General features: G+C 47.1%; 1 protein-coding gene across 2 annotated transcripts; it reads right to left on the bottom strand.

The window, feature by feature from the left end:
- Positions 1–489: 489 nt before the first annotated feature.
- On the bottom strand, positions 490–16,243 carry Ankrd34b (ankyrin repeat domain 34B). Of its 2 annotated transcripts, XM_011244638.3 has the most exons (6): positions 15,947–16,243; positions 14,928–15,072; positions 13,296–13,378; positions 9,302–9,360; positions 8,712–8,857; positions 490–3,909 (listed from the first exon to the last, which is right to left on the bottom strand). In XM_011244638.3, exon 6 carries the CDS (start codon positions 3,884–3,886, stop codon positions 2,360–2,362), a length of 1,527 nt encoding a protein of 508 aa, XP_011242940.1. In that variant the 5' UTR covers positions 3,887–3,909; positions 8,712–8,857; positions 9,302–9,360; positions 13,296–13,378; positions 14,928–15,072; positions 15,947–16,243; the 3' UTR covers positions 490–2,359. The 2 variants fall into 2 exon arrangements, with proteins under 2 accessions (XP_011242940.1, NP_780664.2); NM_175455.4 differs by lacking the exon at positions 8,712–8,857 and having other exon boundaries at positions 15,947–16,179.
- Positions 16,244–19,364: the final 3,121 nt, after the last annotated feature.

Raw genomic sequence — 19,364 nt, 5'->3', positions numbered from 1 at the left:
ATGAAATTCAAACATAAATGTAAAACACACACACACACTCCCACACACACATACACACACACACACACACACACACACACACACACCCCGCCCCCCCACACCCACATGCACTCTCACACACACACATGCACACACACACACACACACACACACACACACACACACACCCCACGATTCCTGTAAGAAACTTTGGAGACTCATCATGGGTGCCCAGCAACACATTCCGTTTAGTGCAGAAAGAAGCCTGGTGGAGTGGCTTTACAGCTAGGCTCTAACAACCCGGGTATCTAAGGTGTGCTTAGGATTTCAAGAAGGTTAAAAATTATGGTGACGGTCGACAAAGTTTTAATCATGTCAGATTGTGTTTTCATGTTGGGAAGACAAGTTACTTATCTTTTCGTTATTTAAAGTACACATGTGGAACAATTTCTCTTGAAATTATGTTGAAATATTATTAGTATTTGAAGGAGAAATAAAACTTAGTCAAAATGATATTTTAAATCTTTATTGATACCACCTTGATAATGAATTACTCTATTTACATATTCTTCCAACTGTCACCTTACCATGTGAGGTCAAGTACTTTTTGTGATATTAAAACTTGCGAAAGGAATTCAGCTACTTAGAAACATCAGTACAATTTTAATTTCTGAATAAAAAATATTTCTAATGTAATTAAGAGTCTCTTCAAAACATTAAATGGAAAAACCTGCAATTTAGTTTTTTAAATAAAAGCCACAAATAATTAAATAATTTCTATGTACATTTCAAAATGCTTATATCAAATTACCAAGAAAGGCCTCGTGCCACCTGTTGGGCAAAGAAATGAAGCTGGAGATGATGTCATTGGACTCACACCCTTGGTTTTCTAGTGCATCGGTTGCTCTTTGCTTCAGAACTGCCAGAGTGAAGAACTCTGTGAACACTATACTTTGAAGTCATGTAGGTAATATTGTCACTTTTTAAATATCTTATAGTAATGTGTATTTTGTTACAAGTTATTCATAGACCCTAAAATACTAGATGATCCAGATGTCACACCAAGGACGTTATCTTTATATATCTTTATAATGACTGTCTAATAACTACATGTCAGAAATAAAGATATTGCTTAGTAGTGACCCTGTAACACACCTTATGATTAGGTTTCTACTTGGATTTTGTAATTTTACCTAAACTAAACTAATCTATTAATCATTGTTTCTTTTTTTTTTTTTAACATGAAGCAAGCGTTTAATTCCCTCTTTTTGTTATTCCCAAACTTCTTGCTCCCCAGCCCCACCCCCACCCCCACCCCCACCCCGGTCTGTTTTGGGTGGGTTTTTTTTGGGAAGAATGTATATCAGGGTGAATCCTTTTTACTTTTTATATTACCTTGATATTGGAAACCTATGGAGAAAATACTCAAAAATAACAGGAGTAATTCCATAAGATAACATGATTGGTAAGTTTGTTTGAAAGCAATGTATGGCGTAAAAACAACAGGCTTTGGTACGCGCATTGCTGCCTCGCATGGGGAGTCGGCCTGTCAGAGGACAGCCTTTGGTATCAGTCATCCTTGTTCCCTTGTTTGAGACAGGGTTTCTTAACTGCAGTGTAGACAGACTATCTGAGCCATGCGTTTCTAGGGATTCTCCTGGCTCCACCCATCGCCCCACAGGGAATGCTGGGATTACAGATGCCTGCACTACTGTCACGTGCATTCTGGGCATCCAAAGGGGCCATTCGGCTTGCAGGGCCCATGAGCCATCTCCTCCGCCCCCGCCCCACCCCCAGCTGCCGTTCTGATACATAGTTAGCAGCCACTGTGAACACTGCTTGCTCTGTCGATCTAGTTTTCATGCTTTCAAAGTTTAATTAGACTTTTACTTGCCTGAGTCAACATTTTTAAAGGGATCCATTTATTCTTCCTTTGTAGTTTTCGCTTTACTGATGTCAGTGTTTTGTTTGATTTTGGCAACATGAAAAACTACAACCTTGTTGACATAAAGTGTCCACAAAATTACTGACTTGAGAGCATTGTTTCATAATAGAACATGAAGCCAATCTGAAATGTTAAAAGTGTTTCTAACACAGGAAACTTTCTTTCTTGGTGATGTTTTGGTTAGATGAAAAAACGTGGACCACATGAAAGTTGATAAATATTGGACATTTTGAGAAAAAAAACAGCTTTCATTTTGTTAGAATTCCCTCAGAAGCTATGTATTAAGCTGTGCTCGCGGTACCTAATACAAAATACACTATATTTTGATTTGCCTAGCTGCGATGCACTAGCTAAGACTTAAAAGGATATAGTTAAGATTTCTTCTCTAAGTCTATGTATTTCTGATTTGAACATAATGTGTTTCCTAATGATCTCTTAAAAATTTACTAATTGCTTAATTTGTTCCGTCTGCAGGGACTGCCTCCTTAACAGCATCTTTTTGGTTTTAAATTCTTTCGGGAAAATAGGGGCCGTCGGCATAAGCGCTTTTTGGCCACAAGAAAGCAGGCCGCAGATCTTGTTGTTGACACCAATGTCTGTAATGGGAGGGTGAGGATTCACATTCAAGGGCGGCAGAAAGCCGGGTCTGCTCTGCGCCAGACTGTGGTCTAAGGGGAAAGCCCCGGAACCACGCCTTTCCAACACCGCGTGATTCCTCCTGCTCAGGGGGCCTGGAGGAGCAGGCTCCACTAATTCTTTGGACCCTGAAAGCAAGGAAGGAGATGGCGCGAAGATCTTTTTCTTTGCAGCTTTGCCATCTTCTACGGTTGGAGGGGTGACACCCTCAGCGAGCTGCGAATCAGAGCTGTAGTGATTGGCCCCAGAGTTTCGCTTTTGAACTATACTCTTCAGCGTGGAGGCAAAAATCTGATTAGAGTCTGGGTCCCGGTCAGTGGGAATCTCCACGCTTGTCTGGCTTCCTTCTGGAAACAAGGAATGGTAATTTATTTCATCATATGACATTTTCCTTGAGTTGACCTGGTCAAAGGCCCTGAGCAAGTGTGCAGTGTCTTTTACATCGATGCTCTGGTGCCTGGTGATGAACCGCTTAGAGAGTGCCAGCGCGTTGGTTTTGTAGGCTATTTCTTCCTCTGGAGTGATATCTTGGAGCTCCTCTTGCAAGGAGGCCACTCTGGCCTGGTGCTTTAATGATGGGGTACTCTTGATCCAGGCTGGAGCCTGGGATAGCTTGGGCCCATTAGTGGCTATCACAGGCTTCCTCGGAGGAGAGTCTGGGTCCCAGGTATTATCACTGCCCCCACACAACTCCTTATCCTTGAAGCCAAAGAGTGTCAGGTCCGTCTCAGAAGAATAGGAAAGTGGCAACGAGGCTGTTTTGATGTCAATTTCCGAAGGCGTGGCCGGGGGATGGCTCCCGTCCATGTCTGCGGGAGGCATGTTTAGGTGGTGCTGGGTGGTGTGCCTCCCAGAGGGCGACTTCGCTGTGGTTATAATGATAACCTCTTTGCCCTTTGCCTGGCAAGCACTAAGGAGGACTTTCAGGGTATCTCTGTCTTCCGCATTTATAGCATAAACCAGAGCTGAGTAGCCAGAATGGTCCTGCAAGCTGAGATCGGCCCCGCTCTTGAGGAGCAAGGAAACCACCTCTGGGCCGGCTCTTTCCAAGCATGCGTGCATCAGGGCACTTTTCCCGGATTTGTCCTGGATGTTGGGGTCAGCGCTGTTCTCTAAGAGGTATTTAACCATCTTGGCTCTACCGACGCTCTGTTGATCGACATGTTTGGTCTTACAAGCAATCATTAAAGGGGTTTCCCCACGGTCGTTGCTTTCGTTGATGTAGGCGCCACCTTCTAGCAAAAGTCTAGTGAGGCGAAGCCTGCTCTGATGTACTGCTTTGATCAAGGAATTTCCATCCGTTGAAACTTCTGAGCCTTCATCCATCTTCAAAAGTCAGAAATCAATACCTGGTTATCAAAAAAAAAAAAATTGACAATTAGACTCAATGTCCAACTTGTATTCATCTTGTCATTTTGTCTATTTTTGAAATATGTATGATCAGGACATAGATGAGATTATGTTATTAGCTGAAGCACAGCAAAATCATAAATTACAAAAATAAAAGAAATTTCAGAGTAATAGTAACCTTTATGGAATTGTAAGTTAAAACGTTTCTTTAAATTCTTCCTTGGAGCAGGAACGCAAGTCTTTTCCTAACTTTCACATTTGACAACGGTCTGCTTATTTTCTGCTCTTGAAGAACACAGTTTAAACATTCATATTAAGAAGCAAAGTTGGGCTGAAGAAATAGCTAGCAGGTAAGAGAGCTTGCTATGCAAGCATGAAGACCTGACTCTCTAGCACCCTAGTGAGAGGCTGGGGGAGGCCCGGGGGCGGCCACATGGGCCTGTAACCCAACCATGATCAGAGAGACAGATGGGTTCCAGGGTCTCCCTGGCCGGCTGGCCCACCTGCAAAGGTGATTTAGGTTTAATGAGAGACCCTGTCTGAATGGTATAAGACAGAAAGCAATAAAAAAGGCCTCCTCTACTCTCCTGGTGTGATTGTACTAGTGTAAAGCATACGAGTCCCTGCATTTCCCCCACCCAATGCGTAGACCACACACGTGCGCGTGCATGCACACAAACCTAAATGAAAAAATCGTATAGACGACTATTATTATTTAAGAAACTGGAGAGATGGCTCAGTCATTAAGAGCACTGGCTGCTCTTCCAGAGGGTCCAGATTCAATTCCCAGCTGAAAACTGTGATACCAGTTCCAGGGAACCTGATGCCTGCTTGTGTTCTCCTCAGGCAACCCGAATGCAGGTAGTGTTGAGACGTACACGCAGGCAAAACACACACATACACATAGACACATAAAGTCAAGTGTAAAAGAAACTTTAAAAGGAGAAATGCAGGGTTTGTAATCACATAATCTTTACCATTGACACTAAAATTACATGTTTAATTTATTTAAATATCTCTGGTTTAGGCTTCCTCAACAGAGTTCATGATGGGGGTAATAGTCATCACTGTATATTGAGCTAAGAGAAAATCTGTCTTTCATTTGTGCTTACAGCAGGAGACAGAGATCAGATAGGTTTTATAAACGTGATATGCATTTCATGTAGATATAATCTGAATAAATTTTAGAAAGATAGTGTTTCTCCTAGTCTCTGGATCTTTTCATTATTTAGAACATATTTTATTATTTGTTGTAACCAAGACCTCATAAGACGCTCTCCCTAGTTCATACTATGCATTGGCATTGTACAAATGAGAACTAGGAACACTTCTACACCAAGGTGGCTGTCCATTTCTATGCAATGCCAGCACAGCTCAGTAAACGGGCCAATCACTGACTTTTTAAATGGAAGATTATGACTCCCAGCTGCTGGATCTCTCTGGTAATCCTGGCATTTGAGGTGTGGAGGCAGGAAGATCACCATGAGTTCGAGGCCAGACTGGTCCACAGAATATGTTTAAAGCCAGGGTGGGAGCTAGAAAGTGTGACCCTGGCTCAAAAATAAAGAAATAAAAAGGACTAGGATTGTGGGATGGAAATCTTCTGTTTGAAGTGGGAGAGGTGATTAACAGACTAGTCCCTTACTAGAGGGAAAGAGTACACAGAGATCAGAAGGCCAACAGGGGGAAGACAGTCAGCATGCAAAGAGATGAATTCAGCGATGTCACCTGTAAGTCCCTGATAAGTGCTGGGCAGAGCTGCGAAGATACCACCGTGTCCTGGGGAGCTCACAGAGACTTGGAAGATGCTATAGAGAACTGGTTATAGCAGGAGTCACAGGATTTAAGCAGTTTTAGTCATTTAGGAACAAATGAGGTTTTTCAGAGGTCAGATGCAGGAGCTTCTTTTTGAAGACTGTGTAAGAATTTAGCAGGTTTGGCTTGGCCGGTAATTCAATGGTAGAGCACTTGCCTAGCACGTGAAAGGTTCCCAGTTCTGTCCCCAGTCCCAAAACAAACAAACAAACAAACAAACAAACAAACAGAATTAAGAAGCCAATAAGAAGGCTTCATGGGTAAAGGTCACTGTGCAAGCCTGATGACCCAGGTCAAGCCCCAGAACCTACATAAAGGGGGAGAGAGCAAATCCATGCCGGGAAGTTGTCCTCTGGCCTCCACACGTGCACCACAGCATATCTCCACGCACACGATAATAATACTACATATATTTAAATTAACATCAGAAAAAGACTTTTGCAGACAGACAAAAGAAGAAGAGAGACAGTGAAGCCTAATCTGCAATGATCTATGATGACAGGCTCTGTTTATAGGGACAGAACCAAACTCCGGAAATATGGCTGCAGATGGCTAGGGTTAGGGCTTATACAGCAAAATACAGCTCATTTTGCTCCCTCCTGAAGCCTCCCCAAACGAAAGATTTTTTTTTAAAGAGGCATACACTCACAAAGCCAGAGAGAAAACAGGGAAGAAAACAGCAGCCTGGAGGGCTTAAAGCAGAGGAGTCAGCCTGAGAAAGAGCTAACCCCATGCACAACACCCATGCTTTACAGCAGGGCTCGTTAGAACTGGGCTTCCACAGTAAGAAGAGTCAAAGGATGCTAGGGAGCAGGCAAGCCTTGCTGCTCCCGTGAGACCTCCAGGGACAGCAGCAGAGAGCCTCCCATACTCCCTGAGTCGGAGACTCCATCCCCAGCCAGTACACCAACTCCATGTTCACTCAGTTCCCTGGGCCACACTGACCTGTGAAAGCTCAGGAAGTGTGGCTAAGGGGTGGCTTCTCCAACTCCAGGCCACCAGTGACAAACCTGCTTCCACCCCGGGTCCACCTGGGGCTCTGTTCTCTGAAAATGCTAAGACACAGGGTCTTTGGACTGAAGACAAGGAAGTGATTGTTTGAAAAGAGCTCAAGTGTATCCCACCTCGGGTGAAGGCTGCTCAGGTCTGTATTCAATAGCCTACCTGTCTTAGAGAATACCACAGGGTTTCACACACCACCAGGGCTGTCTACAATGAGACTCACATGTGACAAGCATTACCCGTGTGCACCAGCCTTCTCACCGGTCCTTCTGTCCAGCCCTTTAGTCATGAGCCAATAGACAGAAAGATAAAAGCTTCCAAAACGCAGTATCCCCGAAGGAGCAAGGAATGTCCTAAGCACGGTTGGGAGAAAGAGTCTGTGAAGAAGAATATTCACAGAGCATGCAATCTCAAAAGAACATGAAAGAGGCCCGCAAAGCTCGGTAGCAAACGGGATGTCAGTAGTGCTGAGAATTTTCAAACACAGTGAAAAATAAAGGGAAAAAAACGGGCTTCATGGCACCAGCCTGTGATCCCAGTACTCAGGAAGGAGAAGCAGAAGGACCACAAATTCAAAGTCAGCCTCACAGAGAGACCCCCATCTCCCAAAACAAAAATAACTCCCAACGGAGGTGGGGGTGGGGGGGGAGAAGACAACCAGAAATCCAGTCCGGGAACTCCAGCATCCAAATGCTATTTCTAGCAAGAAAAAGAGGTAGACTAGTGTCCAAGTTAACACCGACTGTCAACTCCACAGCCTAGAGTCACACGAGAAGAAAGACTTGACTAAGGAACTGCCTAGATCAGTTTGGCCTGTGGGTAAATGTTTTCCTCAGTTACAGATGCAGAAGTGCCTAGCCCACCGAGGAGCACACCACTCCTAAGCAGGTAATCCTGAGATGTATAAAAGAGCTAGGCTATATGAGCCAGGACCAGGAGGGAGTCCTGCCCTGACTCCCCCAGTGGTTATGAGCTGGAAGTGTAAGGCAAACAAAACCTCTCTTCTCCCAAGTTGCTCTTGGTCACAATATTTTATCTCAGTGTCAGCAAGGCAACTATATCAAAGGGGGAGCATGAGAAGCCATCCATCACAAAAGTGGGGGGAAGTCCCAGGCCTGGGGAACAAAGAGTTATCCAATCCAGAGGCCAAAGCAGAACTGAGTGAAACAGCGCATGCCCATAACACGTGCCTGTGCACTTCCCATAACATGGGCGTGTGCACTTCCAGGCCACAGAAGAGAAGATTCCACAGTCTTGATGGCAGAGGAAGGCCCTTGGGTTTGGGGATAAGTCACATACCAAGGAATCAAACATGAGTATAGATTCAGGAACATCAACAATAGCAATGAGACACAATGCAGAAGTGTTTTTAGACATCTGAAGGAGAAATGACCCCCCCCCCCCCCCCGGCTAAATTCTATATTTAGCCAAACCTTCAGGCGACAACTGGAACATAGTCTCAAGAATTAACTGAAGGATGGAATCTACTGAGGTCAAATGGTAAGCAAGAAAAATAGAGCACCATGGAAGCTGAAGACCCTGGAAGAGAGGCACACCCCGCACCCCTGCCCCAGCCCCAGAGAATGCTGGAGGGACCTGCCAGGATGTGCACAGACATGCTCAGTGCAGTCACCCACCATGGTCCATCTGTCACCTGAGGACCAAAGCATATAGCAGCCTGGCTTCAGTTCTTATCTTTACTTGCTATGTCTGGACTCATCTCTGTGTTCCCCCTACCCCCTTGCTGTCCCCAAGTGGTGCTCATGTTAGCTCTGCTCTGACTCACTTACTCGGCTCTGACATCCTGGGGCAAGTCCTGGTGGGCTTGGGAGAGAAAGGTTAAACAAACAGCCCCACTCCATTTGGGTACTCAGTCACTGCTCTGCACCACGTCCAGGCAGAGGCCACACTAAGGAATCCCAGGACTCATTCCTGACCCTGCCTAGGGTTCCTATAAGTGCTTACAAATCCTGGGCCAGCTCACCTTCTGAGACTTTCATCACATACAGGCAATATCAGCCTTCCTTCATCATCTGGCTTTCTGCTTGCTGTCTAGTTAATGTTCTTTTTCTTAGGAGTCCATTATAAATGGAGGACAACTACGACGAGCATCCAAAGGGACAGTGGGTGCTGGTGGAGGAGAGAAAACGGTGTGATCTGGGAGGGTCACCAGAGGCCTCTCAAGTCCCAATGGTGCTCCATTTCTCAACGGGGTGTTGTATTTAGAGGCATTTGTTCTTTAAACAGTGTATTCCCACACATTCTTCCATACAGCACCACTCTTGTTATTATAGGAGCCTCCATACAAAAAAGGTCAATATATGCAAAGGTTGCACACAAGACATTCCTTTCACAACACAGCCCAGTTCTTATGGTATCATTACTAATATTTCTTGTTGGATGTTCCATTGGCATTGCCATAAATAAGCCCACACAAGGTGGAACTCCAAATTGAACCGCCTCCATTTTACTATCATTCCTGAAGCACAGCAAAGCACTGAAGGAAAGCAAATGCTTTGGTTTTCTCTCCCTGTCATGGAAGTCTAGAAGAGCTATTCTACCATCAAAACATACCTGAGATGTGGGATGCAGCGATCAGGATGGCAGTGTGGATACCGACTTGCAGGTCTACTCTGGAAGGAAAGCATTCGAAAGTTCGCATGAGAATACCACAGAAACCACTTCTTTCCAGTTTTCACATACAAATTGGTTTAATATGCAAAGAAATTAGGAGGCACTGGAACATAATATCAAGTACAGAAACCACTTAGTATCCAAGCCAAGAAAGGATTCAGTAGCAATCACAAAAAAAAAAAAACAAAAAAAAACAAAAAAAAACAAAACAAAAAAAAAAAACAAGTTTAAAAAAATCCTTAGGCCAAAGTCATGTTTGAGAAATAGACACTTTAATAAGAACAAGTTACAATGTTTTGACTTCTTGTTTGTTTGTTTGTTTGTTTGAGATGAGGTCTCACTACGTTGCCCTGGATATCTAGAATTCACAATGTAGACCATGTTGGGTCTCAAACTCACAGAGATCTGACTGCCTCTGCCCCCAAGGCCTATGCCATCCTGCCCTGCTCTGACTTTCAATATTACACTAAGACTCTTATTTGGTTGTTCTCATTCTTAAGTCTAAGAACCTTTAAGTGTGTGGAAAGATGGAAAGACTTTAGTTTACTTTACACACACACACACACACACACACACACACACACACACCCCTCTTCTACAACAGGAATCCTGAGCAGTTATGCTTACAGCTTTTCTCTCACCAAGGCTAGAGTCAGGAGGCTCTAAGACAGCGAACTGTCAACAAACTAGAGACTGGGATATCTGAAAGGGCAGTGGCCTCTTCTTTATTCCTCAGAAATGGGGATGTTGTGGACCGCAGGGTATCAAGGAGGTTGAGCTGAGTACCAACTGGCTGCCTCCTCTATCATGTAGATGATGGCAGCATAAAAGAGTCTAGGAGGCTTACTTTTCACTGGAATAAATTCTGTTTGTTGTGTATGGATGTCAGTGCATGTTCACTGGGGTGGGGGCATGCCTGTGTGTAGCCAGAGGTCAATTTCCAGTGTCCTTCCGGAGCTACCCACCTTGTTACTTAAGGTAAGTACCTAGGGATCTCTGATAAGGCTAAGTTTAGCTGGCCAGAGAGCCCGGGATCTGGCTGACCCTCCTTTCCCAGTGCTGAGATTTACAAGTGTGCACCTTTTATGTGGATACTGGAGACCAAACTCAGGTCCTTGGATTTACATGGCAAGTACTTAACCAAGTGAGCTGGCTCCCCAGCCTTGAAATTATGTTGGTTGCTGACACTGGCCTGAATACCTGGGCTCCAGCAATCCTTCTGCCTCAGTCTCCAGGGTATCTACAACCATAGGCATGTGCTTCCACACTGAGCTATAATGGCTTCTTAGTCCACTTGAATTGTAATATTTCATAGGGCCATCTGTTACTGTTGAAAGTTCAATGTTTTTAGAAGAGGATTGTCAGATACATCCCTCCCCAGAGGTTATGACCAAGCTCTCAGAGCATCATCGTACAGTCACTGCCTTATTAGACCAACCCTGTCTTTAGGCCTTCACCCTCTCTGAGGGGGTCATTACCCTTGTCAGATCAATCTGTAAACCCCAAACCTGACAGTTGAATATGATCTCTCTCTGTAGAGTGTTTGATGAAGACTTCTCTTGCCTGGAACGGTCTTTCCTCCCGTAGGAAGCTCCCTAAGAACCCAGAGCTGAGAGCGTGTGGACATGCAGTCAGCCCATTTGCTTTCCTCCTTTTACTGACACTTTCTCAGTGTCATTGCGCCCTTCACATAGTTCACAGGTCAACTGGAATAGGTTCAGAGTCAGACAGACCCAGAGCTCAATCGTAATGTTCATAGATGTTAGCTGTATGCCCTAGTCAAGCCTTGGCCTCCTGAAGGGTTGGCTCCATCATCTGTGGAGTGACAGTCTTATAATAGGTATGCTGTGTGCCCATGGAAGTGAACTTAGCACCTGACGGAAGGTTTTCTATTGAGTCTCCTGCTTGGTTCACTCCTCTTTTCAAGAATTTTATCTCAGAATTTAACCTTCTCTTTCTATTGCATCCCAAACCCAAAGCCCTTTAAAATAACAGAGCTGGGAAGAGGACTTGGGGAGTAAAAAAGTTACTTTGAGAGCATAAGGACCTGAGTTTGACTCCCAGAACTGATGCTAGAAGAAATATGAGCATGGGAGTGCACGCCTGTAACCCCACACTCAAGAAGCAGAACTACACAGATCCTGGGCCTCACTGGGTCAGCAAGTTAGCCCAGCCTACCTGGTGAGTTCCCAGTTAGTGAGAGACTTTAAAGAAATGGTAACAGCTAGGGAGACATCTTAGTCTGTAAAGGACTTATTGTGTAAGTGGGAGGACCAGAAGTCAGATCCTCAGCATCCACATAAACGTAGGGTGGATATGGAAAGTGAAGACAGAACACAGACACACAGACACACACACACACAAACACACACACACACACAAAGGCACACTCACACACATACACACACACTCACACACAAACACACACACTCACACACATACACACACAAACACACACACATACACACACACAGAGGCACACTCACACACATATACACACACACACATACACACACACAAGCACACATACACACACACAGAGGCACACACATACACACACACACATACACACACACACACACTCACACACATACACACACACATACACACACAAACACACAGAGGCACACTCACGCACGCACGCATGCACATAGACCTGTAAGCCAACATGTGCTCACAAATGAGCAATGTGCATAAATATATGTATGCACACACACACACCATGCACACATACCACAAAATAGACAGTGCCTGAGAAATGAAACATGGTTTTCCTCTGGCTGCCAAATATATATATATATATATTTATGTGTACCTGCACACACATGACAACATACAGATATACACAAACTAACTAACTTTAAATTACAGATGGACTATTGGAAATGACTTTTTTACTCTGTAAGTAATGATTCATCAGATTGAGTGGAATCTGGTAAGAATTTCCTAGATTTTCCTTATGGGTCCCTACATTATTAGACGATTCTAATTACTAAGTAGTTGTATAGATCCTTCTTTCTATTTTATTTCTTTCTTATGTTTTATTTTATGTGTATGAGCATCAACTATATGTATGCCTGTTATTTTATGTGTATAAATGTTTGCCCATATGTATGTCTGTACTGGTGCCCTCAGATGCCAGATTAGGGCACCCGATCCCCTTGAACTAAGAGATATAGGTAGTTGTGAGGAGCATTGTGGGTCCTGGGAATTGAACCTGGGTCCTTTGGAAGGGAGGCCGGTGATCTTAAGAGTTGAGCCATTGCTCCAGCCTCATTTCTGGTTAAAAGTAGGTCTTTAACTTTAGTTAGAATACATCACTGTTCCCTGCTGGTTAAGCTTCCACTCAAAATTTTTATTGGGAGGACTCAAAGGTATATACTTCCAGGGACAAAGGCAGCTAGAGGAAAGGTGTTATCGAATGAGCAACTTCCAATAAGCTTTGGAGGGAGAGGAGGGCTGTCAGAGTGATCAATGCTGCCATGTATATAGTATATATGACCCTTGACCTATAGGCCCCAGTAGGCCCAGGCACCATGCATGCAGGGTGGCAGTGAGGCAGGCACAGGGCAAAAACCAGAGGTGGGTTGAAAAATCCATGGGCAGATCATCTGGACTTCCCGATGCTGCCCCCACCCTATGTAATTGACAACCAGTTTCTTGGGCAAAACCCCAAAGACTGGCCATATGAACAAATTGCTCAGAAAGATCAGAGATACTAGAAGCATCAGATAGTGTGGACAGAGGGGGAGTTTGCAGGCTGGAGCTGGGATTCCCAGCTCTCTATTCTGCCACCAGGAAACTAGAAAACAGTCAAAGTATGGCACCTTAGACTCAGGGGCCCTTGGGGGAAAAATATCTGTTGACAAATGGAGCAAACCATACCTACACTCACCCTTCCAGACACCCACTCTGAATGGAAATAGAAAGTTACCTGAAAACATCATCCCTAATTTCATACTTGGGTTTAGTCTCTTCTCTCTTTGGATGAGGTTTCTGTCAGCCAGCTGTCAGCTCCTACCAAAAGAAATCAGAGCTATTCAGAGGCACATAAACACGGACGATTTGTTGCCTGCATCTCTCCCATTTGAAGTTGAGTGTTTTAATTCCTTGTTTAGAAATCCCTACAGTGTTCGGTTTATCACATTTCACCGACTCTGAGTTTGTAAATGAGTCTGGAATGGATCCCACGCACAGCAACCTAGTCTGTTTGCAGGCAGGCCCACCCCTCGGTGCTCATCTGCTTCAATCCATATTTTGTACAGAGAGTAGGAAAGGTGATTGGACTCTCCCAAGGTCATTCCTTCTTTCTGCCTGTCTGGAGTACGGTATCTCCCTGCCTGTTAGATGATGGACATCCCACGGCAGGGCCCAGTTGGGGTACCTGATTAGTGTGGTACCCAGCATGGTCGTGCTATATGTCTGACATGCTTGGAAAGCCATCTTGGAGCTGATTCCTCCTATTGCCTTTGTCCTCCCACCGTCCCCAGCTTTCTATTCATTAGGACAGGAGAGAGATTTTCCTTTGTGTTCTCTCTTATAAAACAGTTGTCTGGCTGTGGAGCCATAAAGTGGGTATATGACTCTAAAGCTCAGAACAGTCCTTTCTCTTATCCTAGTTCCTGCCCTGGTGTGAAATGAGTTGGGGAACCTGGGCTCTTCCAGAGTTACCAGGTTTGGGAGTGTATTGTTCCTAAGTGGGGGTGGGGTGGGAGGGGAGGCAATAGCTACATTACTGTAGATGATTGTGAGTTTAAAAATCGGGAGGCATTTACTGCTTAGGAATTCATTAAGTACTAGGTTCCAAATATGCATCACCCAATACAGGTCCTGCTTATGTGAGTCCCCTGGACTGGTGGGACCTAACAGGGAGATGTCAGGTTTTACACACCAATGGCATCTCCATCTTTTCTTAGTCCCAGAATCATGTAAGCCTTTAAAAAGGATTTCTTACTCCTGTTTGTTTCCTGGTTGCTTCCAAGCCCTGCATCTGCTCACACAGGGGTGCCTCCACCATCATCCCCAAGTTGTTTGAAAATTAATTTCCTTGCAGAGGTGAAGGGCAGAGTTGCTGCCACAGTCCAGAGGAATAGGGAGCCCACGGGTCCCACGGAAGACTACAACCCTGAGCAGGAGCCAACCAGAACTTGAGGCTTGCAGCTTTCTCTTCCCAGTCAGCTCTTCAAAATCACTGTCCTGATGGGCAAGCAGTCCAAAGCCAGACAGCAACTGGAATGAGGCCAGCCAGAGGTCATAAGCAAAATGTGTCTGTTCCCAGCAAGCAGAGAGTCGGAGCCAAATAAAAGATGCACTGACTGCCCAGGAAAAGTCAGCTTTCTTGGGTCTCCAGTCTTCTAAGAAATATTCAGGAACTGCCCACGGGAAGGAGTTAGTTTATAAGGTGTGCTGTTTCCCTCACATAGCTACAAAGCTAGGCTGGCTCCCATGAGCTCCTCCTGGGGCTAGGTTATGGGTGCCTAGATCCCATCTTCTCTTCAGAAGATTCCCTCCCTCAGCAGAGACAGAGACGGGGGAGGGGATGAGGATGGGGGTAGAAATTGCAAACCTGCTCCTCCAAAGTGTCTGGGAAGCGGCGAGGTACCAAGGTGGCTGGATTTCCAGACTGTTGAGTGTGCAGGCGGCGTGTCTCCAAGGTCCGTGCCTGGTTTCCTCAGATTTTCCCCAGTTCAGGAGAGAGCAAGTCCAAGGTGCTGTCGGAGAAGGGCAAAGGAAGGTGACTGGGGCGACAGCGCTGGGGCGCGGATGGGGGCGGGGTGCTCATTTCGTCGCCTCCACTCCAAGCCAGGGCAGGCAGCTGCCCAAGAAAAAGGCTTGTGCCGGGAGGCCCTGGGCAGTGGTCCCCGCGTAGCCTAGCACTCGGCCCTCGCTGGGGAGATGGCGTGCCAGAGAGCAGGCAGCACTGGTCCTCCGCCCGGGCTGGCGCCGTTCCTCAGCCCGCTCTCCGCTGAAGGGGTCTGGATGCCCGGTGCCAAGGATGTGCGCACCCGGGAGCCGCAGGGACCGGACTGCCTACCCGGCGACCCCGGTTCCTGCAGCCCGAGGTTGCAATCGGCTCCGCGGCCCCAGCCCGCGCTCCGTACCTCCGCTGCCCAGCGGCCACGGGCACCTGCGGCCACGCGCTCCTGCCGGACCCCGCGACCCGCGCGCTCCACTGGCCGAGTGCGCGCCGCTCCCGCCACGGGGCTCCCACCCCGCAGCCCTGGGCCCCGGGCCGCTCCTCCCGCGTCGCGAGGCCCGAAGGCGGCGGAATCCGCAGACCCGCGGGGTCCGAGCGCGAGCCGCCAACCGGAGCTGGGGACTTGCGGGAACCCGGAGGCGCGCGGCGGGGCGCGGGCGAGCCGGAGTCTCCCGGGAGGCCCCTGAAGCCCGCTGGCCCTCGGTGGCCCGTAGTGGTCCGCGGTAGCAGGGTCTCCGTCCCCACACTGGCAGCTGCGGTGTCAAATGTGCGGCAGGTGCCTGTTCGCGGGGCGCACCGCGGCCACACGGCCTCGCGACCCTCGGTGCCTCAGTCTCGCAGCTGTCACCGCATCCCAAAGTTTCCCCAAGTGCAGCGGGCGGACTGACCTGGGACGCGCTGTCGGCTCGGCAGTGGTCCTTCACCTTCCTGATCGGCTCCTGCTCGGACGCTCCGTCCGAGCTGGGTGACTGTCGACGATTCGGCGGCGACTGCGATCTCAGTCCCCTGTCCGTGTCACCGGGCCCCCGCCCCTGCCCTGCAGACACAGGCGGGCCACGAAGCGCTGGAGCGGGAGCGGCGAGGCGCGCACCTCGCCAGACGCGGGGCTGGCGCTTCCGCTGGGAGTGACGCGCCCGCGCTCCGCCGCGCTGCAGGTGGGGGCGGCGGGCCAGTCCGGGCCCCGGGGCCAGAAGATGCTCTCCGAGGCTCCGCCTCCGCTCCTAAGCCCCGCCCCGTCTCCACTCCAGGCCACTGAGCTTTGACAGCTGCGACTGGTGGGAGAGCGAATGGGCAGAGCCCAGGTAGCCCAAGAAAGATGACGCCCCTCCCCACTAGTCCCCGTGCCCTTGGTCCGGGTCTGCGTCCACGTTCCCTTCCATCCCATAGCCATCTCGTTGGTCTGAGATTCAGCCTTCACAGGTTCCTTCCCCCACTTCAGGTAAAGCCAGAGCCTCACTAAAGAACTGAACGTTTGTAGGAGCAACCGTTTTGTTTTTATTTTATGAATTTATAATTTCATTATACTCTAATTAAGGCTTAATGGAATAGCTAACAAAATTTCGCAAAATAAATTTGAGGTATTAAACTCCACAGAGACATGAAGAAAAAAGGAAATTATGTAAACGAGATAGTTTCAGCTTTTCATATGTATTGAAGGAGGTGAGAATTCAAGGCCAGCCTGGGCAACATACTTGCCTAAAATCAAGCTAGTCTGTAGTTTTTCCATCCCCAAAGGGGAAGATAATAGACCCTTTGGCAGACTTCCTCTGCTTAAATAAAATTCCTGTGAAATGGTTCCTTATAAACATTTGTCACATATTCTCAGGACATGTTGCACCAGAAGCAGGCTCTAAGAAGGTGGACTACCTGGGGTGGGTCACCCTTTGTTCACACACCTTTGGGGAGTCCCAGAAAGGAGAGAGCAAACTTTTATGAAGGCATGGGTCTTTTCTCCATCTCTTTTTAACAGTTTTATTAGTATATACACAGCATGCATATTAAAAGGTGTGGACCACAAGTCTAATGATTTGTGTACAAACTGAAGCCAACAACAGAACGTATTACCAGCAACCCCAAAGGTCCCCTTATGTCTGCACCCTGGGAGGACTGGTGGCTCTGCCAGCACAGAACGGTTTTGTTGCTTGTGTGTTTTCTAACATCATTGGGAATATGTCTCGCTGCCTGGGTCCCCCCCCCCCACACACACACACCCTCGTTGTTACACTTCAGACAATATGTTATGTATGACTGTGCTTTTCTCCTTCTTTTCGTTCATTGTGTCTGTGTGTCTCAATTTGTTTTGCTTCTGGGAGACATTTAGGGCTATTCTCAGGCTTGGGAAAGTCCACAGACACTGCTATGAACACAGCAGGTGACATCTCCTGCCCACCTATCTGTAGACACAGTTTTGTGGGGTACACCTGAGAGTGGAACTGTGACTCATGACATCAACATGTGTTCAGCCTCTGTGGATGTTACCAAACCTCAAAGTTTATCCAGTTTTCACCACTACTTTATAAGTTCTTTATTGATTGCTCTCACAAACGAATCTCATTGATAATTGACAATCACCACATTTAACACAGTGCAAATTTATTTACTTGATTATAGTTACGGAAGTCAGAAGTGCAAACAGCTTTAATGTTCCTGAATTCAGCAGAGTTGCAGGGCTGTGTTGATTCTGGAGGGTTCTTAGGAGAGCGTCTGTTTCCCCTGCTCCTGGCTTTCAGAGGCCCTTTGCGTTCCTTGACTAGTGGTCCCATCCTCCACAATCCTATTCAGATGTCTCTGTGTCTATCTGTTTGTCTCTGTCACTGTTTCTGTCTCTGTTTCTGTCTCTGTCTGTTTGTCTCTATCTCTGTCTCACTCTCTGTCTCTCTCTCTGTTTCTCTCTGTCTTTCTGTCTCTCTGTCTGTCTCTGTCTCTCTGTGTATCTCTCTCTGTTTCTGACTCTCTGTATCTTTCTTTTCCCCTAACTCCTCTGCTCTGGCTTGTTTTTTTTGTCTCCCTCCGCCCCTCAGCTTCCTTTCCACCCTCTGACCTCCCTGCCTTACTTCTCTGTATTTGCACTGGGCTTCCTTGGATAATCTGCCATCTCGAGATTCATAATTTAATCACACCTACAAAGTTCCTTTCCCCACATAGCATAACATATTCACAGGCTCCAGAAATGAGGCTGTGAACTTCTTTGGCAGGCTATCATCTGGCTTCCTCCACCCACCACTGAAGTACTGGAAGCTATTTGCTAGAGACAAGAGATGTCTGGGGGTGGGGGGGGGTGGGTGACGGGAGTAATGAAGCCTGAAGGATTTTCCTGTTGACCTGGTCCTTACCAGGTCAGGAGATGGGGCAATGCTGAGAAGTCATCCTTCCTGGTCCACTGTTCCTGGGAGCTTTCATAGAATGAGAGTCCAGGCTGCTTTGGGCTAGAAACACCTATGCTGAGCAAAAGGCTAGAGAAGGCGGACCTGCTTTATCTAATGTATGGGATGCTGTGGTCTGAATGTGTTTCCCACAGTGCTACATTGAATTATAACTGCAATATTTGAAGATGGAATGCTTGGGAGGTGATGAGTCATGGGAGTATGGCCCTTAGGATGGGTTAGCACCCTTGAGAAAGGGCCTAAGGGGGTAGTAAGCTGGTGTCTGGGCATCCTCCACATGTGACAGGCAGTGCTCATTCTCTCTAAAGGACGTGCAAGCAGCACTGCTGGAAACCACAAGAGCAGCCCTGGCCAGATGCTGAGCTTCTAAACTTCCCAGTCTCTAGAACCCTGAGGGGCGCTTTTCAGTTGTCCCCAAGCTCCTCAGTCTGTGCTATTTTTCCTAGGGCAGTGTTAATAAACATTAATAAACCCTGGGACAGTGGGGCTAGGGACAGCAAGGAGACAGTGGCTAACACATTCCATGTGTACCTTGGGCAAAGTGTGTGGTCAGTGGAAAGTGCCCTGTTCCAGGCTGTGTCCCTTTTCATCCTCCAGCTCTTGGACTCATGGAGGAACTGTGAGGACTGAATTACCATAGCAGCCAAGGTGAGGTGTAAGGGCAGGAAGGGATGGCCTCTGTCTTGCTGGTCCCCAAAGAGGGCCCAAGACACATAGCTTAAGCTTAGTGATTAAACCCAGTGCAGCAGCTGTATCTGAGAAGGAGAGAGGGGTGGATCTGCAGCCCTGTTTTGCCAGCAAGACCACCAGGGCTCCAAAGTACTCTTAGGAGGGAACCAGGAACAGGGATTGCTGTGTGACTCTTCCCTGTGTCCTCCGTGCCACCACACCTGGTAAGGAGGCTTCCTGGAGTCCAAGGAAA

Source organism: Mus musculus, chromosome 13 (genome assembly GCF_000001635.26).
Source record: "Mus musculus strain C57BL/6J chromosome 13, GRCm38.p6 C57BL/6J".
NCBI lineage: Eukaryota > Metazoa > Chordata > Mammalia > Rodentia > Muridae > Mus > Mus musculus.
This window is presented reverse-complemented; position numbering and strand designations above follow the sequence as displayed.

What these genes read in the sequence shown, in the direction of transcription:
- Ankrd34b (XM_011244638.3), bottom strand. Translation starts at nt 3,886, where the DNA reads ATGGATGAAGGCTCAGAAGTTTCAACGGATGGAAATTCCTTGATCAAA.